Genomic DNA, 17,353 nt, shown 5'->3' with positions numbered 1-17,353 from the left:
CTTGGACTTCCTACTGGCCCTGTGACCCTTGTGCCTGCATCTCTCCTCCCACAGGTCTCTCCCCTGGAAGTTGCATAGGGACACCTGGCCTCTTCTCCCTTCTGTTCTTCTCTTCCTCCTCAGAGGAGGTGCCACCAGTGGACACCACAATCCCCATTACCAGGGTAAAAGAAGGCTGTCTGATATCTGGAAGGGTCCACACGGTCAAAATTATCTGGGGGCCTTGTGGACACCAATGAGTCCTCACATGCAGCCTGGAAATGTTAACAATGAAGCCCCAAACAGAGATGAAGTTACCAAGTACCAATAGTAACCAGCAGCAAACTATCTCCAAAACTCCTCACTACTCACAATGGCAATGCTGCAGACCCATTGCATCCCACCCTTGGATGAGGTTTTGCAAAATGTCGGCTGCCCGCCTGCTCGTGCAACGAACGCAAAATCGCACGGGCAATGTGAAATCTTGGTCAATTGCCTTTTTAATGGATCTAACTGGCCTTTTAATTGATGGTGATCATGGCTCCGACACCCGCATGTGCCTGCCGACCGAAATCATCCTGCACTCACACGATGATGTTGGGACGCTCACCTGATGTCATCTCGTGTGATTTCATGCCCAATCAGGTCGGGTGCACGCCCACCCAATCAGCGTAAAATTCAGCCCAAAGACTCTGCTTCCACCGCCTTTTAAGAAACAGAGTTTCAAAGGCTCGTGGCGCTCTGAGAGGAAAGAATTCTCCTCATCTCTGTCTTAAATGGGCAACCCTCATTTTTGAACAGTGACCCCTAATGCTAGATTCTCCCACAAGAGGAAACATCCTTTCCACATCCACCCTGTTAAGACCCCTCAGGATCTTATATGTTTCAATCAAGTCGCCTCTAACACTTCTAAACTCCAGCAGATACAAGCCTAGCCTGTTCAACCTTTACTCATAAGACAACCCTCCTATTCCAGGTATTAGTCTAGTAAGCATTCTCTGAACTGCTTCCAATGAATTAAAATCCTTTCTTAAATGAGGAGATTAACATTGTACACAGTATTCCAGATGTGGTCACACCAGTGCCCTGTATAGCTGAAGAATAACCTCCCTACTTTTGTATTCAATTCCCCTCACATTAAATGATAACACTCTATTAACTTTCCTAATTACTTGCTATACCTGCATACTAACCTTTTGTGATTCATGCAGTAGGATATCCAGATCCCTCTGCATCTCAGAGCTCTGCAATCCCTCACCATTTAGATAATATGCTTTTTTATTCTCCCACCAAAATGGACAATTTCACACAATCCCACATTATATTCCATTTGCCAGATTTTGTCCACTCACTTAATCTATCTATATCCCTTTGTAGCCTCCTTATATCCTCTTCACAGCTTAACTTTCTTACTTATCTTTGTGTCATCACCAAATTTAGCAACTATACCTTTGGTCCCTTCATCCAAGTCATTTAGATCAATTGTAAAATGTTGAGGCCCCAGCACTGATCCCTGTGGCACACCATTCATTAAATCTTGCCAACCAGAAAATGATCCATTTATGCCTATTTCCTGCCTATTCTCTATTTCCTGTTAACTAGCCAATCTTCTATTCATGCCAATATGTTACCCCTTACACCATGAGCTTTTATTTTCTGCAATAACCTTTGGTGTGGCACCTTATCAAATGCCTTCTAGAAATCTAAGTACAGGACATCCACTGGTTCCCTTATCCACAGCACATGCTGCTTCTTCAAAGAACTGCAATTAATTAGTTAAACATGATTTCTCTCTCACAAAACCCTGTTGACTGTGCCTGATTACCTTGAATTTATCTAAATGCCCTGCTATAACATCTTTAATAATAGCTTCTAACATTTTCCCTATGACAGATGTTAAGCTAACTGGCCTGCAGTTCCCTGCTTTCTGTCTCCCTTTTTGAATAAAGGAGTTATGTTCACTATTTTCCAATCTAATGGAAGCTTCCCTAAATCTAGGGAATTTTGGAAAATTAAAACCAACACACCAACTATCTCACTAGCCACTTCTTTTAAGACCCTAGGATGAAGTCCATCAGGACCAAAGGATTTGTGAGCCCACCGCTCCAACAATTTGCTTAGTACCACATCCCTGGTGATTGTAATTTTCTTGAGTTCCTCCCTCCCTTCCATTTCCTGATTTACAGCTATTTCTGGGATGTTACTTGTATCCTCTATAGTGAAGACCAATGCAAAATGCCTGTTCAATTTATCTGCTATCTCCTTATTTCCCATTACTAATTCCTCAGACTCACTTTCTATAAGACCAACTCTCACTTTGTTAACTCTTTTCTGTGTTAAATATCTATAGAAACTCTTATTATCTGTCTTTATATTTCTAGTTAGCTTTCTCTATTTTCCCTCCTTACTAATCTTTTAGTCTTCTTTGCTGGTTTTTATATTCTGTCCAATCTTCTGACTTACCACCTTTCTTTGCTCAATTATATGCTTATTCTTTAAGTCTGATACTATCTTTAATTTTTTCAGTTAACCAGAGATGCTGGGTCCTCCCCTTGGAATTTTCCTTTCTTGTTGGAATGTATCTATTCCGTGTATTCTGAAATATCCCTTTAAATGTCTGCCACTGCACCTCTATTGACCTATCCCTTAGCCTGATTGCCAGTTCACTTTAGCTAGCTCTGCTTTCATGCCCTTGTAATTGCCCTTATTTAAGAATAAGATACTAATCTTGGACCCATTCTTCTCTCCCTCAGACTGAATATAGAATTCAATCACATTAAGATGGCCAATACCTCAGGATGCCTTCACTATGAGGGCATTAATTAATCCTATCTCATTCTTCCAAGAATAAAAAGTGAATGGCAGAATAAATACATTTACAGAGCACAGCTTTGCATTCAGTATAGCAATGATAAAGTTGAAATAAGCATAAGCAAGTGACAAAATAAACTGTGTGAAGTAATCCAGTGCCAATATATAATTATTGCTCATCTTGAATACAAACATGCTGTTTCTTACGATCCATATTCTGTTGTTTCTCAGAAGACCCTTTTGACTCTGGTTTTGTTAACTTCTTCAGTTCATTATTTGATGTTGCAGGGTGTTCTGAAAACAAAAGAAGCTAAAATCAGTGAAAACAAATAGCAAATATCTTTTAGCTACATTTTCTTTTTTCTTTTCTTACCCTTGCACCTTAATTCCTAACTTTGCTTAGTCTTTTCCAAACTAGCTGGCTATGAAATTGTCTTGTAGAGCAATACAAATGGAATGAAATGTTGTAAACAAAATCCAATTCTGCAATTATACTACAAAGCAATTCAGTACTTCAGGATCATTGTAAAAGAAAAATAATTATTTTGTCATACTGGTTAAACAAAGCTTTGCATATTGGAGTCTTGAAAGCATTATTACTGCTTTTGAGCTGTAGTTAAAACAATTTCTCACACAAGTTATATTTATATAGCACTTATAATGTAGTAAAACGCCCCAAAGGACATTATAAAACAGAATATAACACCAAGCCAAATAAGGAGATATTAGATCAGATAACTCAAAAGCTTGGTCAATGAGGTAAGTTTTAAGGGGTTTTTAAAGGAGGACGTTAGGGTAGAGAGGCAGAGAGGTGTAGGGAGGGAATTCCAGAGCTTAGGGCCAAGGCAACTGAGGCCACCAAAGGTGGAGCGATCAAATTAGAGATGCTCAAGAGGCCAGATTAGATGAGTGCAAATAGCTTGGAGGGTTGTAAGCTGGAGGAGATCACAGAGATAGGAAGGGGCGAGACAATGGAGGGATTTGAAAACAATTATGAGAATTTAAAAATCAAATCATTGCTTGACCAGGAGCCAAAGTAAGTCAGCAAGTACAGGAGTGATGTGAATAGGACTTGGAGCAAGTTAAGACGTGGACATCAGCGATTTAGATAACATCAAGTTTATGGAGGGTAGAATGTGGGAGGCCAGCAGGAGTGTAATGGAATAGTCAAGTTTTGATGTAACAAAGGCATGAATGAGGGTTTCAGCAGCAGATGGAGCTGAGACAGGGGCAATCGGGTGATACTATGGAAGTGGAAATAGGTAATTTTAATGATTGTGTGAATAGGCGGTTGGAGGCTCACCTCAGGATCAAATATGACACCACAGGCTGGATTTTCCTGACCCAAATCGGGATGGAACAGAGGCAAGATAGCAAAAAAAATGGTGCTGGTGGTTTGTCTTTCAGTCCGCTGCATCCGTTCCTGATTCTGATCATTTTCTCAAGGATGGGGGTGGGAGAGTGGGGGCAGGCAGGAAAGTGAAGTCACCCACCTCGTTAATTGGGTGGATTGAAGTCTTTAGGGAGCTCGTTAATAGCTTGCCTTCTGACATCCCAAGATTTTCAAGGAGGCGGGGGCAGTTAGGAGTTGCAACCTGATCATTACCCATTACCCAGGGGACAGTGCTGAAACAGTTTTTTTCTAAATGCAAAAAAGTGAAAATTTGGACAGAAAAGCCCTGAGCAGTAATAACATTTTACTAACCAACCTCTCCCTACCCTATCCCAGGTCCCAGCTTTCCATTTGCCCTGTTCATTTTGATGATGAAGATCCTCTTTTTTTGTAAACATCACATATAGACGGTAGACTGCTGATTCAGGCCAGAATGTGGCCCACTTTCCTGGTGTTCTGCCTCCATTTCTGTCCCTCAGCCACTAATTAGGTGGCAGATCTGTCTTTAGGATCATCGAGACCCTGACCCAGTGAAATTCGCACTTCACGGCATGCTGGGGCGCGGTGGGGTTCGTGACCTGGAATCGATCCTGCCTTCTGATTCCGGTCTTCAATAGAAAATTCTGGCCCCAAGGTTACAAACAGACCAGTTTAGTTTCAGACTGTTACCAGGGAGAGGGATGGAGTCTGACCCAGGCAAAGGAGTCTAGAGTGGGAACCAAAAATAATGTCTTCAGTCTTCCCAATATCTAACTGGAGGAAATTTCTGCTCTCCTAGCAACGTATGGCAGATAAGCAGACTGATAATTTAACAACAGTGGAAGAGTCGCGAGAGGTATTTGTGAGATAGAGATGGCAAGATAGAGATCGAGAAGGACGAGGAGGGATAGCTTACCTTTGCCACAATCACAATGAATATCATTTCAATGCTTTTTCAGTTTGTAAAGTAAATGAAACAGAGAAGTTTGGAGGTTTGCTCTTAACTTCATTCAATTGCTTGTTATCTAGTATATAAACGCAAGCTCTTTTTTATTCGTAACCCAACCATGAAGTATCCTATTTCATTTCTTCATGGGATGTGAGTGTTGCTGGTACAACCAGCATTTATTGGCCATCCCTAATTGCATTTGAGGAGGTGGTGGTTGTGAGCCACTTTCTTGAACTGCTGCAGTTGTGTTGTAGGTACACCCACAGTGCTCTTAGAGAAGGAGTTCCAGGATTTTGACACAGCGACAATGAAGAAATGGTGATATAGGATCAAGTCAGGATCGCGTGGGACTATGAAGGGCTGATTTTGCTCCCTGCCCTTGCCATTTGCTAACAACAGAGAGCACATTGAAATTATATGTGGCCCAGAAACATGTAAACACAGCAGGATTCAGCAACCATTGTCGAGTGCTGTTGGGTATAACTGGACCATGTGCAAGAAATAATAGCTCTGCTATAGATCTGAAAGGCATACAACAGCTTAAAAGTGCAGTTTATTAATAAACATCTGCTGCCCCTTATATTCTGCAATGTCTTGGCAGAATTGAAAAACTTTGCATCATTCTAACTGCATCAGCAAAGCTTTGTGGCGCCTCGGGCCAGTGCTGAGGGAGTGAATGGGGAAGCAGGAAAATCCATCCTACTATGTTTTGACCTGGTATCCTACCCGGCTACAGACGCTGGCATTGATGGCAATGACACCTGCCGTAACTGAAGTTGAGAGCTATGCTGATGGTTATGAAACTGCCATACTATTGACTGACACAAGGCTACACTAATCTAGAATTCCTCCTCAGATATCAATTTCTACTTTCAAATTGTCGTATATTGAAGTATTAGGAATAGCTGATGACGGCATATGGACAATGTTCCGAAAGCACAGATTAATCTAGACTAATGACTTGGGTTCGATATCAATATCACAAAATGAAACAAAATCCATTTTTTACTGTAGAACAAAACCATTGCTTTTTTTCTTAGTATTGTGAATAAATGAAACTGAACTCCTCAGTTTTCCAAAATGAAAATAGTCTTACCACAAAATCTTCATACTCAAACATGAAACTTAATTTGTTTACATTACTATACTATTACTGTTCATATTCACATATAACAGACCAGAAAATTCTAAGGCTTCTGGTTACATAACTTTTCTTAACCATAGAACCATAGAACACTACAGCACAGAAAACAGGCCATTTGGCCCTTCTAGTCTGTGCTGAAATATTATTCCGCTAGTCCCATTGACCTGCACCTAGTCCATAACCCTCCAGACCTCTCCCATCCATGTATCTATCTAATTTATTCTTAAAACTTAAGAGTGAGCCCGCATTTACCAGGTCAGATGGTAGCTTGTTCCACACTCTCACCACTCTCTGAGTGAAGAAGTTCCCCCTAATGTTCCCCCTAAATCTTTCCCCTTTCGCCATTGTGGAAAATCATCATATATATACTTAATTCTGCCGTATGTAGCCAAATGAGACTCTGTTGATGCAAGTCAGGTGAGGATGTAAAGCACTTAATTACAGATGAAGTATACTATTTGGTCTACCTTAATTCAACCATCCAGAAGCACCCTAACAGGTGTCCCACTGCAGCATTCTATTGTCTCTTCAATGATTCCATGGCTTATGCATTTATTATATTACATATATTTATCTTATTTTGTGTGATAAAGATTTTTTTTGTAACAGCCCTACATTTTCCTTTTACTAAATTGAACCTACAGCCCCTTGTCCTTCTCTCACAATTTAATTTGCAGTAACATCCTGGATCTACCTTTTCGCATCCTATCTAGCTGGTTCTTCTGCCAGACCCTCTTGAACCCAAGAATAAGTCCCCTTTTTTCTGGAAACATTAATATTTTGATTTCTTAGGTCTACCATGACAACATTATATGGTCTTATATACTATGTATAACTCATCCAGGTAGTTTTGACCAGCTCACCAAAAAGCTTTGTTTTCCTAAAGCGATACAGTCTTTTCTACAATGAACACAGAAAGCCTGCAAATCTTACCCAGGGAAATTGACACAGGGCTAATCTTTGGGAGGCTGATTCAACCTCTACATATTAATTTCCCATGACCTGTATCATTAACTGCAATCAAGCCATACTTATTATGATAAATGTGAGATCACCTTTACGGCCCTCATAAGTTATGCCTATTTTGTGAGCAGCAAGGTCACAAATAATGAATCATCAAAAAGTTCCTGTATCAGGAATAACAGAATTTAAGACAAGACTAACCCCCATGATACATGCAAAAGGCTCAGTCTAAAACAAACATAAGCCACGTACTTATTTTCAAAAAGACTATACAAACGGATGTCAAAAATTAATGAAGCTGGAGAGTATCCCAACATGACACTCATTTGTATGGGGGAAGGAGGGGAGAAGAGAAAGAAATAACACATTTGCACTGATCTACCACATGCAAATTTTCTAAAATATTAAATCTTTTGATTATCTTTATGAGACAACGGCAAACAGATTGCTTCCTGTGACTCCTTACCCTACAGCAAGCTCATCAGTGGGAGTGTGAAGCTAAAGTAAATAACATTGTGAAAACTAAAGAAAATAGAATTTATGCTATTTAATGGCTTTCTTGTATTTCTATAAAGTATATATAATATGCATTTTTTACAATAAGCAAAAACATTTTCACAACCAATAGGTGTTCATAGTGATATATTAAAAAAATACTACTACCTGTGCGTTCCTTCATATAGGAGGACTGTTTGGTATAGGTGTCCGAAATATGAGCTTTGCAATGACTTGTCCTCATTGTCAGTGTTGACCGTTTCTCCATAAACATTCCACTCCTACAAGATGGATTTCACAGTATCAAATATTACTGTACTTTACAGCGATAGCAAATGTACATAGTTGAAGAAGGACCAAGTCATACATTTCCTTCCAATCCCACAAAGTTCATAGATGACCTAATGTTTAAAGAGGTACTGGAAGAGTAAAGCAAGCAGAAAAATGATAATTATGTACTTTCTGCATAGACTGTAGTTTTTGAGTTTAGATGGCCAAAAATAGCTGCAAATTGTTCAAAATTGTAATTTATCCAATGTAGTCTCAGCACCTCATAACTTAAATATTGTTTAAATGATTTACTATCTTGAATATTTCTATATTAGTAATGGCAAGACTGTTGACTCTCAATTATTATTGGATAAAACTGCCAACAATTTCTGGCATCCACACATGTACAGTTAAATGCAGAAATCTGAGAGATCTTATCAGTGATGCCCTGCTCCTCCACTGCTGAATCTGCGCAGAGATAATTGTGATGGTATAAACTTTGACTAATTACCTATTAATCTCAGTCCAAAGACAGATAAAATATTATACTTAGTACAATCATGAGTATTTGCTTTTTAAACAGTGTAGTAAGTGATAATTTCTGATGAACAACCTGTCCGTCCCTGAGAAGTTTTAAGTTTATTCCTTCAGAAGAAAATTAATCCAGCAGATTTTTTTAAAAATTAAAATATTGTAATTGCTTTTCAGTTTTCTCTTCTAGGTCTTTCCCTTAATCTCTTTATTTTGCTTCCTATACAACATTTAAAAATTAATTTAAATATAATTTATGTGCAATGTAATTTATATTTCCTGATTATTAGTCCCTGCTTTGGAGTCTTCATGGGCAGGATTTTTGGGCCTGACTGCGGCTGGGAACTACTCTCACGAGGCAGGCAACCAATTAAACCTTATTAAGAATCTTGTCAACAATAGTTAAAGGAGGCCAATTGGGATTTTCCAGTCAGCCTCCAGTTTCCTGACTCAATGGGGGGCAATTTAACTGCCTGGCAGCAGGTACCAGTCAGAAGGCAGGTTGCCAGGACCACAGGCAGGCCTACAGGCCTTGTCTGCCTGTCTGGATGCAGGTGCTGCCAAAGACCATCCTGTGGAAGTATTCCTCCCATTGCTACCCTTTAAATTTTTGAAACAAGTTGGTGAGAGGGCACTTCCATGTTGAAGCAACCTCTCAGTCACCTACCCTTAGCTGCAGCTGGCTGCCCCTCTGAACCTAGAAGGCCTCTGATTGGCCCTCCAGCTTTAAGAACCCACCTGCCACCCTTAATTGGACAGAATCCTGTCTCCATGCTGATTAAAGGTGCCCCTAGTCAAAGTTCCAACGAGTGACTGCTCCCCACCTTCCCCAACCCCCCTCCACCTCCCCCCAACCCCAGGGATGGCTTTGAGACCTAGAAATAGTCCCACCTCTTGTTCCCCATCACCCAAGATGAAAATTCAGCCCTTTGACTCAATGAAAATTCTTCAATCTGACTGTTTGATTGGTTGAAAAACCTCCCTGCTGCTTGTATTGCTCACAGAGAGCACAGATTCCCAGTATCAGGTTACAAATTCAAGATGCTGGTTACCTGGAAATTTCCACTGACAAGCCCTCAAAAAGTGTTTAGACAACTGTATGCAAGGTTAATGAGCCCCTCCTTCACTGCTTATGGTACAATTCGGGCCATGTATTATCTAGTTCTGTTCATCAGGCATTTGGAGGCAACGTCGAGAAAAACTATTAGCTTTAATCTTGGTGTTAAAGGATTAAATAAGAGGAATGTATACATAAACTGGGAAGAGACATTTCAGTGGAGGTTTTAAAGAGGTACAATGAAACGTTTCTACAATGGAACTCATTTAATTCAGATGGCAGGTTGTGTACTGACTGTCCACATCACTATCAATAACACCAAGTTTCAATAGAGGTTCTCCTGCCCGTTTGTGTAACTGCGACAGAAGACCTGTGGATACCACAGAAAGTGACATAAATGCTGTTTCTACAGCTCTTCCATCAAAGTTATGGCAGACAAGTGGGAAAATGTGCATAGAAATTCACTCGGCATCTCTCTTATCCTGATAACAGTAATGTCAACTGGCTTTTTCATGCAGATGCTGTTCTCACACAATCCAAACAAAACACAACAATAATGTAAAAGCTTATGATAATTAATGGGACACAGAAAACAATCCTAGGCAATACTTTCGGATATGCTGGACTGCGGAACAAGACTGCACAGGTTCTAGGTTGTGAGGCGTGCACAAACGACAGGTACCAGGAAGTACGTTATTACATGGTGATCTCTGACCTCTGGAGTGCACATCGTGTGGATGGTCATTCCACAGCTTAAGGAGTATGCAGGGAGAGAGGGAATGGGTAACCAGCAGTCAAGAAGAAACAGGCAGGTAGTGTAGGAATCCTCTGAGTGCATCTCACGCTTCAACCAGTATTCAGTTCGGAATACTGATGAAAGTGATGGTTCATCTAGAGAGTGCAGACACAGCCAAGTCCATGGCATTCCAGCTGGCTCGGCTATATAGGGAGGGCATGAAGAAGACTGGAAGATAAATAGTGGTAGGAGATTTGACAGTTGGGGGAATAGACAGGCGTTTATGCAGCCGCAGATACAAATCCGGGACTGTACGTTGCCTCCCTAATGCCAGGGTTGAGTATGTCACTGAATGGCTGCACAGCACCCTGAGAGGGGAGGGTGAACAGGCGGCAGTCATGGTCCACATCGAAACCAACGACATAGGTAAAAAGAGGGATGTGGTCCTGCAGAGAGGATTTAGGGAGCTAGATAAAACATTAGCAAGCAGGACCTCAAAAGCAGTATTTTTCAGATTACTCCCAGTACCATGCACAAGTGAGTATAGAAATACGAGAATAAAGCGGATAAATGTGTGGCTGTAAAGATGGTGCAGGTGGAAAGCCTTTAGATTTCTGAGACATTGGGACCAGCTCTGGGGAAGATAGGACCTGTATAGGCTGGAAGAATTGCACGCAAACAGAGCCAGGACCAATTTCCTAGCTCATGGCGATTTGCTTATGCTATTGGGGAGGGTTTAAATTAACTTGGCTGGGGTGTGGGAACCAAGAGGTAATGCTAGAGAGAAATACCAAGGTACACAGAATACTGAGAGGGGCAGGTAGCACCAGAATAAGAAATAGTAAATTATAATAAAAACAAAAAATAGTCATACGGACTCAAAACATTAACTCCCTCGCCACAGATGCTGCCAGACCTGTTGAGTTTTTCCAGCATTCTTTGTTTTTATTTCAGATTTCCAGCATCCGCAGTATTTTGCTTTCATCATAGTAAATTATTAGGTGGGCTCAGAATAATGGGGAAAGTAATAAAGTTTAAATTAGGGTTACTGTGTATGTATGTGAATGCACAGAATGTGATAAATAAGATTGGTGAGTTGCAGGTGCAGATAACCACATGGAAATATGATGCTGTGATGATAATGGAGATCTGGCTCAAAGAAGGGCAGGACTGGGTACTAGATATACCTGGATACAATATTGATTAAGGAGAATATTGCAGTGCTGGAGAGAGAAGATGTCCCAGAGGCAGTCAAAGACAGAACCTATTTGGCTAAAACTAAAGAAGAAAAAAGATGATCATTGTGACAATGATCATTGTATCTTAAGGTTTAGGTTCACTACAGAAAAGGACTAGGAACAATCCAAAGTAAGCATAATTAACTAGGGGAAAGCCAACTTCAGTGAGGTAAGACTGGATCTGACCCAAATTAATTGGAATCAAAGTTGGCCGGCAAAACTGTAACTGAACAATGGGCTGCTCTGAAAGAAGAGACAGTTTGGGCACAGTCGAGATACGTTCCCTCAAAGGGGAAAGGTAGGGCAAACCTAGAGCTCCCTGAATGATGAAAGAGATAGAGATTAAGATGAAGTAAAAAAAGTGTGTTTCTGACAGACGTCAGGTGGATAATACAACCGAGATTCAAGCTGAATATAGAAGGTACAGAAAGGAATTGAGAAAGCAAATAAGATAAACAAAGGGAGAGTATGAAAAAAGACTTGAGCTAACATAAAAGGGAATCCAAAAATCTTCTATAGGCATATAAATAGTAAAAAGGTGGTTCAAGCATGGACAAAAGAGCTGACTCCAGGGGTGAGGTGAGAGTGACTGTCCTTGGCCTCAAGGCAGCATTTGACCGAGTATGGCATCAAGGAGCCTTAGCAAAACTAGAGTCAATGGGAATCAAAGGGAAATCTCTCCACTGTTTGGAGTCATACCTAGCACAAAGAAAGATGGTTCTGGTTGTTGGAGGTCAATCGTCTCAGTTCCAGAATATCACTGCAGGAGTTCCTCAGGGTGGTGTTCTAGGCTCAACCATCTCCAGCTGCTTCATCAGTGATCTTCCTTCCACCATTAGGTCAGAAGTGGGGATGTTCGCTAATTATTGCACAATGTTCAACACCATTCGTGACTCCTCAGATACTGAAGCAGTCCATGTCCAAATACAGCAAGACAATATTCAGGGTTGGGCTGACAAGTAGCAAGTAACATTCACGCCACACAAGTGCCAGGCAATGTCCATCTCCAACAAAAGAGAATCTAATCATCACTCCTTGACATGCAATGGTATTACCCTCACTGAATCCTCTACTATCAACATCCTGGGGGTTACCATTGACCAGAAACTGAACTACACTAGCCATATAAATACTATGGCTACAAGAGCAGGTCAGAGGCTAGGAATCCTGTGGCGAGTAACTCAACCTCCTGATTCCCCAAAGCCTGCCCACCATCTACAAGGCACAAGTCAGGAGTGTGATGGAATACTCCCCACTTGCCTGGATGAGTGCAGCTCGAACAACATTTAAGAAGCTTGACACCATACAGGACAAAGCAGCCCACTTAATTGGCACCCCTCCCAGAAACATTCACTCCCTTCACACCACTGACGAACAGTGGCAGCAGTGTGTACAGTCTATAAGATGCATTGTAGGAACTCAACAAGGCTTCTTAGGCAGCACCTTCCAAACCCATAACCACTATCATCTAGAAGGACAAGGGCAGCAGATACTTGGGAACACCACCACCTGCAAGTTCCCTCTGAGCCACTCACCATCCTGACTTGGAAATATATTGCCATTCCTTCACTGTCGCTAGACCAAAATCCTAGAACTCCCTCCCTAACAGCACTGCGGGTGTACCCACACCACATGGACCGGAGTGGTTCAAGAAGGCAGCTCACTACCACCTTCTCAAAGGCAATTAGGGATCGGTAATAAACGCTGGCCTAGCCAGCGATGCCCACATCCCGTAAATGAATTTTTAAAAACGGAGTGGTTGGGGCCCCAAAGGGGGATTTACACATGGAGGCAGAGGGCATGACTGAGATATTAAGTGAATACTTTACATCTGTCTTTACCAAGGAAGATGATGCTGCATAGATCATGGTGATAAAGGACATAGTTCAGATACTTGAAGGGTTTAAAATTGATAAGGAGGAGATATTGGACAGGTTGTCTGTCCAAAAATTTGATATGGTACCAGTACGCGATGAGATGCACCCAAGGATACTGAGGGAAGTAAGAGTGGAAATTGCAGAGGCACTGACCATTATTTACCAATCTTTCTTGGACGCAGAGATGGTAACAGAGGACTAGAGAAGTGCAAATGGTACACCCTTGTTCAAAAAAGTATATAAAGATAAGCCCTGCAGCTACAGGCTAGTCAGTTTAACCTTGATGGTGGGAAAGCTTCTAGAAACAATAATTCGGGACAAAATTAATAGTCACTTGGGCAAATGTACGTTAATCAAGGAAAGTTAGCATGGATTTGTTAAGAGCAAATTGTGTTTAACTTACTTGAGATTTTTGATGAGGTAACAGAGAGGGCTGATGAGGGTAATGCTGTTGATGTGGTGGTATACATGGACTTCCAAAAGCAATTTGATAATGTACCATACAACTGACTTGTGAGCAAAGTTAGAACTCATGGAATAAAATGGACAGTAGCAACATGGATACCAAATTGGCTGAGTGACAGGAAACACTTTGGGAGAAGCAACATGGAGAAGGAATACAATCTAAATAGAACTATTTTGAGAAGTGTACAAGAGCAGGGGGACCTGGGGGTATACAAGTCACAAATCTTGAAGGTGGCAGGGCAAGCTGATAAGGCAGTTAAGAAAGTGTATAGGATATTTGGCTTTGTAAATAGGAGCACTGAAAAAACAAGGCAGTCATGCTAAAGCTTTACAACTCATTGGTTTTAGGCCTCAGTTAGAGTGTCGTGTACAATTCTGGACACCACACATTAGAGAGGATATCAAGCCCCTGGTGAGATTTTGGGGGAGGTTTACCAGGACATTACCAGGGACAAGGGATTCCAGTTATGCGGAGAGATTGGAGAAGCAGAGGAAATTAATAAAAATTTCTTCACATAAAGGATTGTAGGTCAGGACTGCACTACCTGAAAATGTTAATTTTAAAGTCAATGCCTTACTGAACCGTGGGCCAACGTAGGTCAATGCGAGCACGGGGGTGATGGATGAAAGGAACTTGGTGAGAGTTAGGACATTGGCAGTATAATTTTGGATGAGTTTAAGTTTATGGAAGATGGGAAGTCAGCCAGGAGAGCACTGGAATTGTCAAGTCTAGAGGTATGAGAGGCATGTAGAGGGTTTTAACACCAGGTGAGCTGAGTCAGGGATGGAGACCATCGATGTTACGGAGGTAAAAGTAGGTGGGCTTGGTGAATATGGGGATATGTGGTCAAAAGCTCATCTAGGACACCAAAGTTATGAAAAGTCTGACAGTTGCCAGAGAGGGATGGAGTTGGTGGCTAGGGAATGGCATTTATTGCAGGGATCCAACACAGTGGCTTCAGTCTTCCCAATATTTAGTTGGTAAATTTTTTGCTTATCCAGCACTGGATGTCAGACAAGTAGTCTGACAAGTTAGAGGTAGTGGAGGGGCAGGGAGACAGGTTGAGAAGTATGTCACAGTCATGTAGGATGTCATTTGTGACTTTGATAAAGACATTTTGGTATAGTGGCAGGGTGGAAACTTGATTGAAGGTATTCAGATATGGAGTTCCAAGGAAGATGGACACAGATTTTGGAGGTAACACATCCAGGTGCTTTGAAGAGGAAAGAGAGATTGGAGGTGGGCTGATGGTTTGCAAAGATGGTGGGGTGAAGGGTTGGTTTTTTTTTAGGTGAAGGTGATACGGCACATTTGAAGGAGGGGGGGGCAGTACTGTTATTATTAACTATTATTAATATTAGCAAAATGGGAGCCAGGAAAGGATGTTGGGTACTCAAGTTGGGTTTAGTGGGAATAAGGTCAAGGCAGCGGGAGGTGGTCCCATGGACCTAAGTTCAAAGAGTGCACAAGGGGCGATAGGAGAGAAACTAGAGAAAGGTACAGTTCAGGGCTAGGGCAGGGGGTAACTTTAGAGGAAGTTTAGCCCAGTGGGCTGACGGAAGGAGAGAAGTGGCAGAGGCAGCTGGTCGCATATTCTAAAACTTAGTGACAAATAAGTCCAAATAAGTCCATGTGCTCCTCACACTTGCGTTGGAGGAAAGGGTATAAGAGAAAGGGAAGAGGGGTTTAAGAAGTTGACTTACCTCAGAGAAAAGAAGCCAAGGATTATCTTTGCACTCCAGGATGATCCTGGAATAGTGAGAAATTTTGACAGACAAGAACAGGACCTGGTAGCACTTCATGTGGTCCAACCAATCTGGTAATGAATGGCTAAACCAGTTGTCTACCATAGCCTTTAAAGTCTGCACCCCTTGAGCTTAAAGGAGCAGAGATGAGGGTCATACCAGGTTGCACAGCCAGGGCGAGAGAGAGTAATACTTTTAATGGTGACTAGGGTATCTAAAGTGGAGATGAGGGTGTAGCTGCACAGATCAGTCATTGCAGAAATTTTGTGGTGAATCAGGAATGAACATTGCGTTACAAACACTGAAAATGTTTAAATTAAAAACAATTCCATAAGGTGATGTTCAATACTGCATACTAGATTAAACAATGTATTAATTCCTTTACTTTGAGCACAGGAAACACTTATACTTGATGAAAGATAACCAAGAAACTACTTTTTGAACTATACCATGATGGATATACAATTTTTATACTTGCAATTTGTATCAGCATTATTGTAAAACACACTGTGCATCCCAGCTACAATGACAAAACTAGCCTCCTCTAAATAACGACAAATCAACCCTGCTCTCATGCCCACATGTCTGTCCTTGGCCTGCTGCAATGTTCCAGTGAAGCTCAATGCAAACTGGACAAACAGCGCCTCATCTTCCGACTAGGCACTTTGCAGCCTACCGGACTGAATATTGAGTTCAACAATTTTAGATCATGAACTCTCTCCTCCATCCCCACCCCCTTTCCAATCCCCCTTTTTTCCAATAATTTATATAGATTTTTCTTTTCCCACCTATTTCCATTATTTTTAAATGTATTTCCATCCATTGTTTTATCTCTACTTTTTAGCCTATTTCGATCCCTTCCCCCCACCGCATCCCCACTAGGGCTATCTGTACCTTGCTCATCCTGCTTTCTACCCTTAATGTCACCTATCAGCACATTCCTTAGATAATATCACCACCTTCAACACCTCTTTGTCCTTTTGTCTATGACATCTTTTGGCTACCTCCACCTATCACCGGCCCTCTATCCAGCTCTACTTGTCCCACCCCGCCTTAAACCAGCTTATTTTTCACCTCTTCTCTATTTTTCCTTAGTTCTGTTGAAGAGTCATACGGACTCGAAGCGTTAACTGTGTTCCTCTCCGCAGATGCTGTCAGACCTGCTGAGTTTTTCCAGGTATTTTTATTTTTGTTTTGGATTTTCAGCATCAGCAGTTTTTTGCTTTTAACCCTTACGTAGTGTTGTGTAATTAACTGGTACATAAATCAGCCAAGTCTAATATTCTGTACTGGACTAAAATATCAGACAACATATCAGTTCAATCAGAATCTTACTAACTGAATGCACATTAAACTTAGGGGTCCTGTGAGTTTTAAATGATAATGAGACAAATATGCCTCACAAATGGTCATCAGGAATTTATTTTATGGCATCATTACTCCAAGCTCATCACAAAGTAATCTGTGATAAATTGAAGAAATTGTGTGCATATTATGTAGCAAAGTGACTTAATGCCAGATCACTGCACTATATTCTGCACAGTAAGATATTTATTGTGCTTTGTTAAATTGTCATGCCATATTATAGGAGTTAGATTTCCCTGGGTTCCCAGTGCTCCAACGCTGGTAAGGAACAGCTCATTTATTACTGTCAGCTCAGGAGTACCCCCAGCATAAATCTGTCCCCCAAGTAATGCACAGCAAGAGTAGAAGGGCCAAG

The 17,353-nt window shown here is 41.3% G+C and overlaps 1 protein-coding gene across 2 annotated transcripts in view; it reads right to left on the bottom strand.

Annotated features, from left to right (window-relative positions):
• Positions 1-17,353, bottom strand: part of erich2 (glutamate-rich 2) — a 199,266-nt gene that overhangs the window by 136,659 nt on the left and 45,254 nt on the right. For both annotated transcript variants that reach the window (XM_078551372.1, XM_078551373.1), the window contains 2 exons: positions 7,882-7,994; positions 2,998-3,084 (listed from right to left, as the gene is read on the bottom strand). In XM_078551372.1, coding sequence (XP_078407498.1) covers positions 2,998-3,084; positions 7,882-7,994 — 200 coding nt within the window. The remainder of the gene's footprint in view (positions 1-2,997; positions 3,085-7,881; positions 7,995-17,353) is intronic.

Source organism: Cetorhinus maximus, chromosome 11, assembly GCF_964194155.1.
Source record: "Cetorhinus maximus chromosome 11, sCetMax3.hap1.1, whole genome shotgun sequence".
NCBI lineage: Eukaryota > Metazoa > Chordata > Chondrichthyes > Lamniformes > Cetorhinidae > Cetorhinus > Cetorhinus maximus.
Note: the sequence above shows the minus strand (reverse complement) of the source record. Positions and strands in the feature narration are given on the sequence as shown.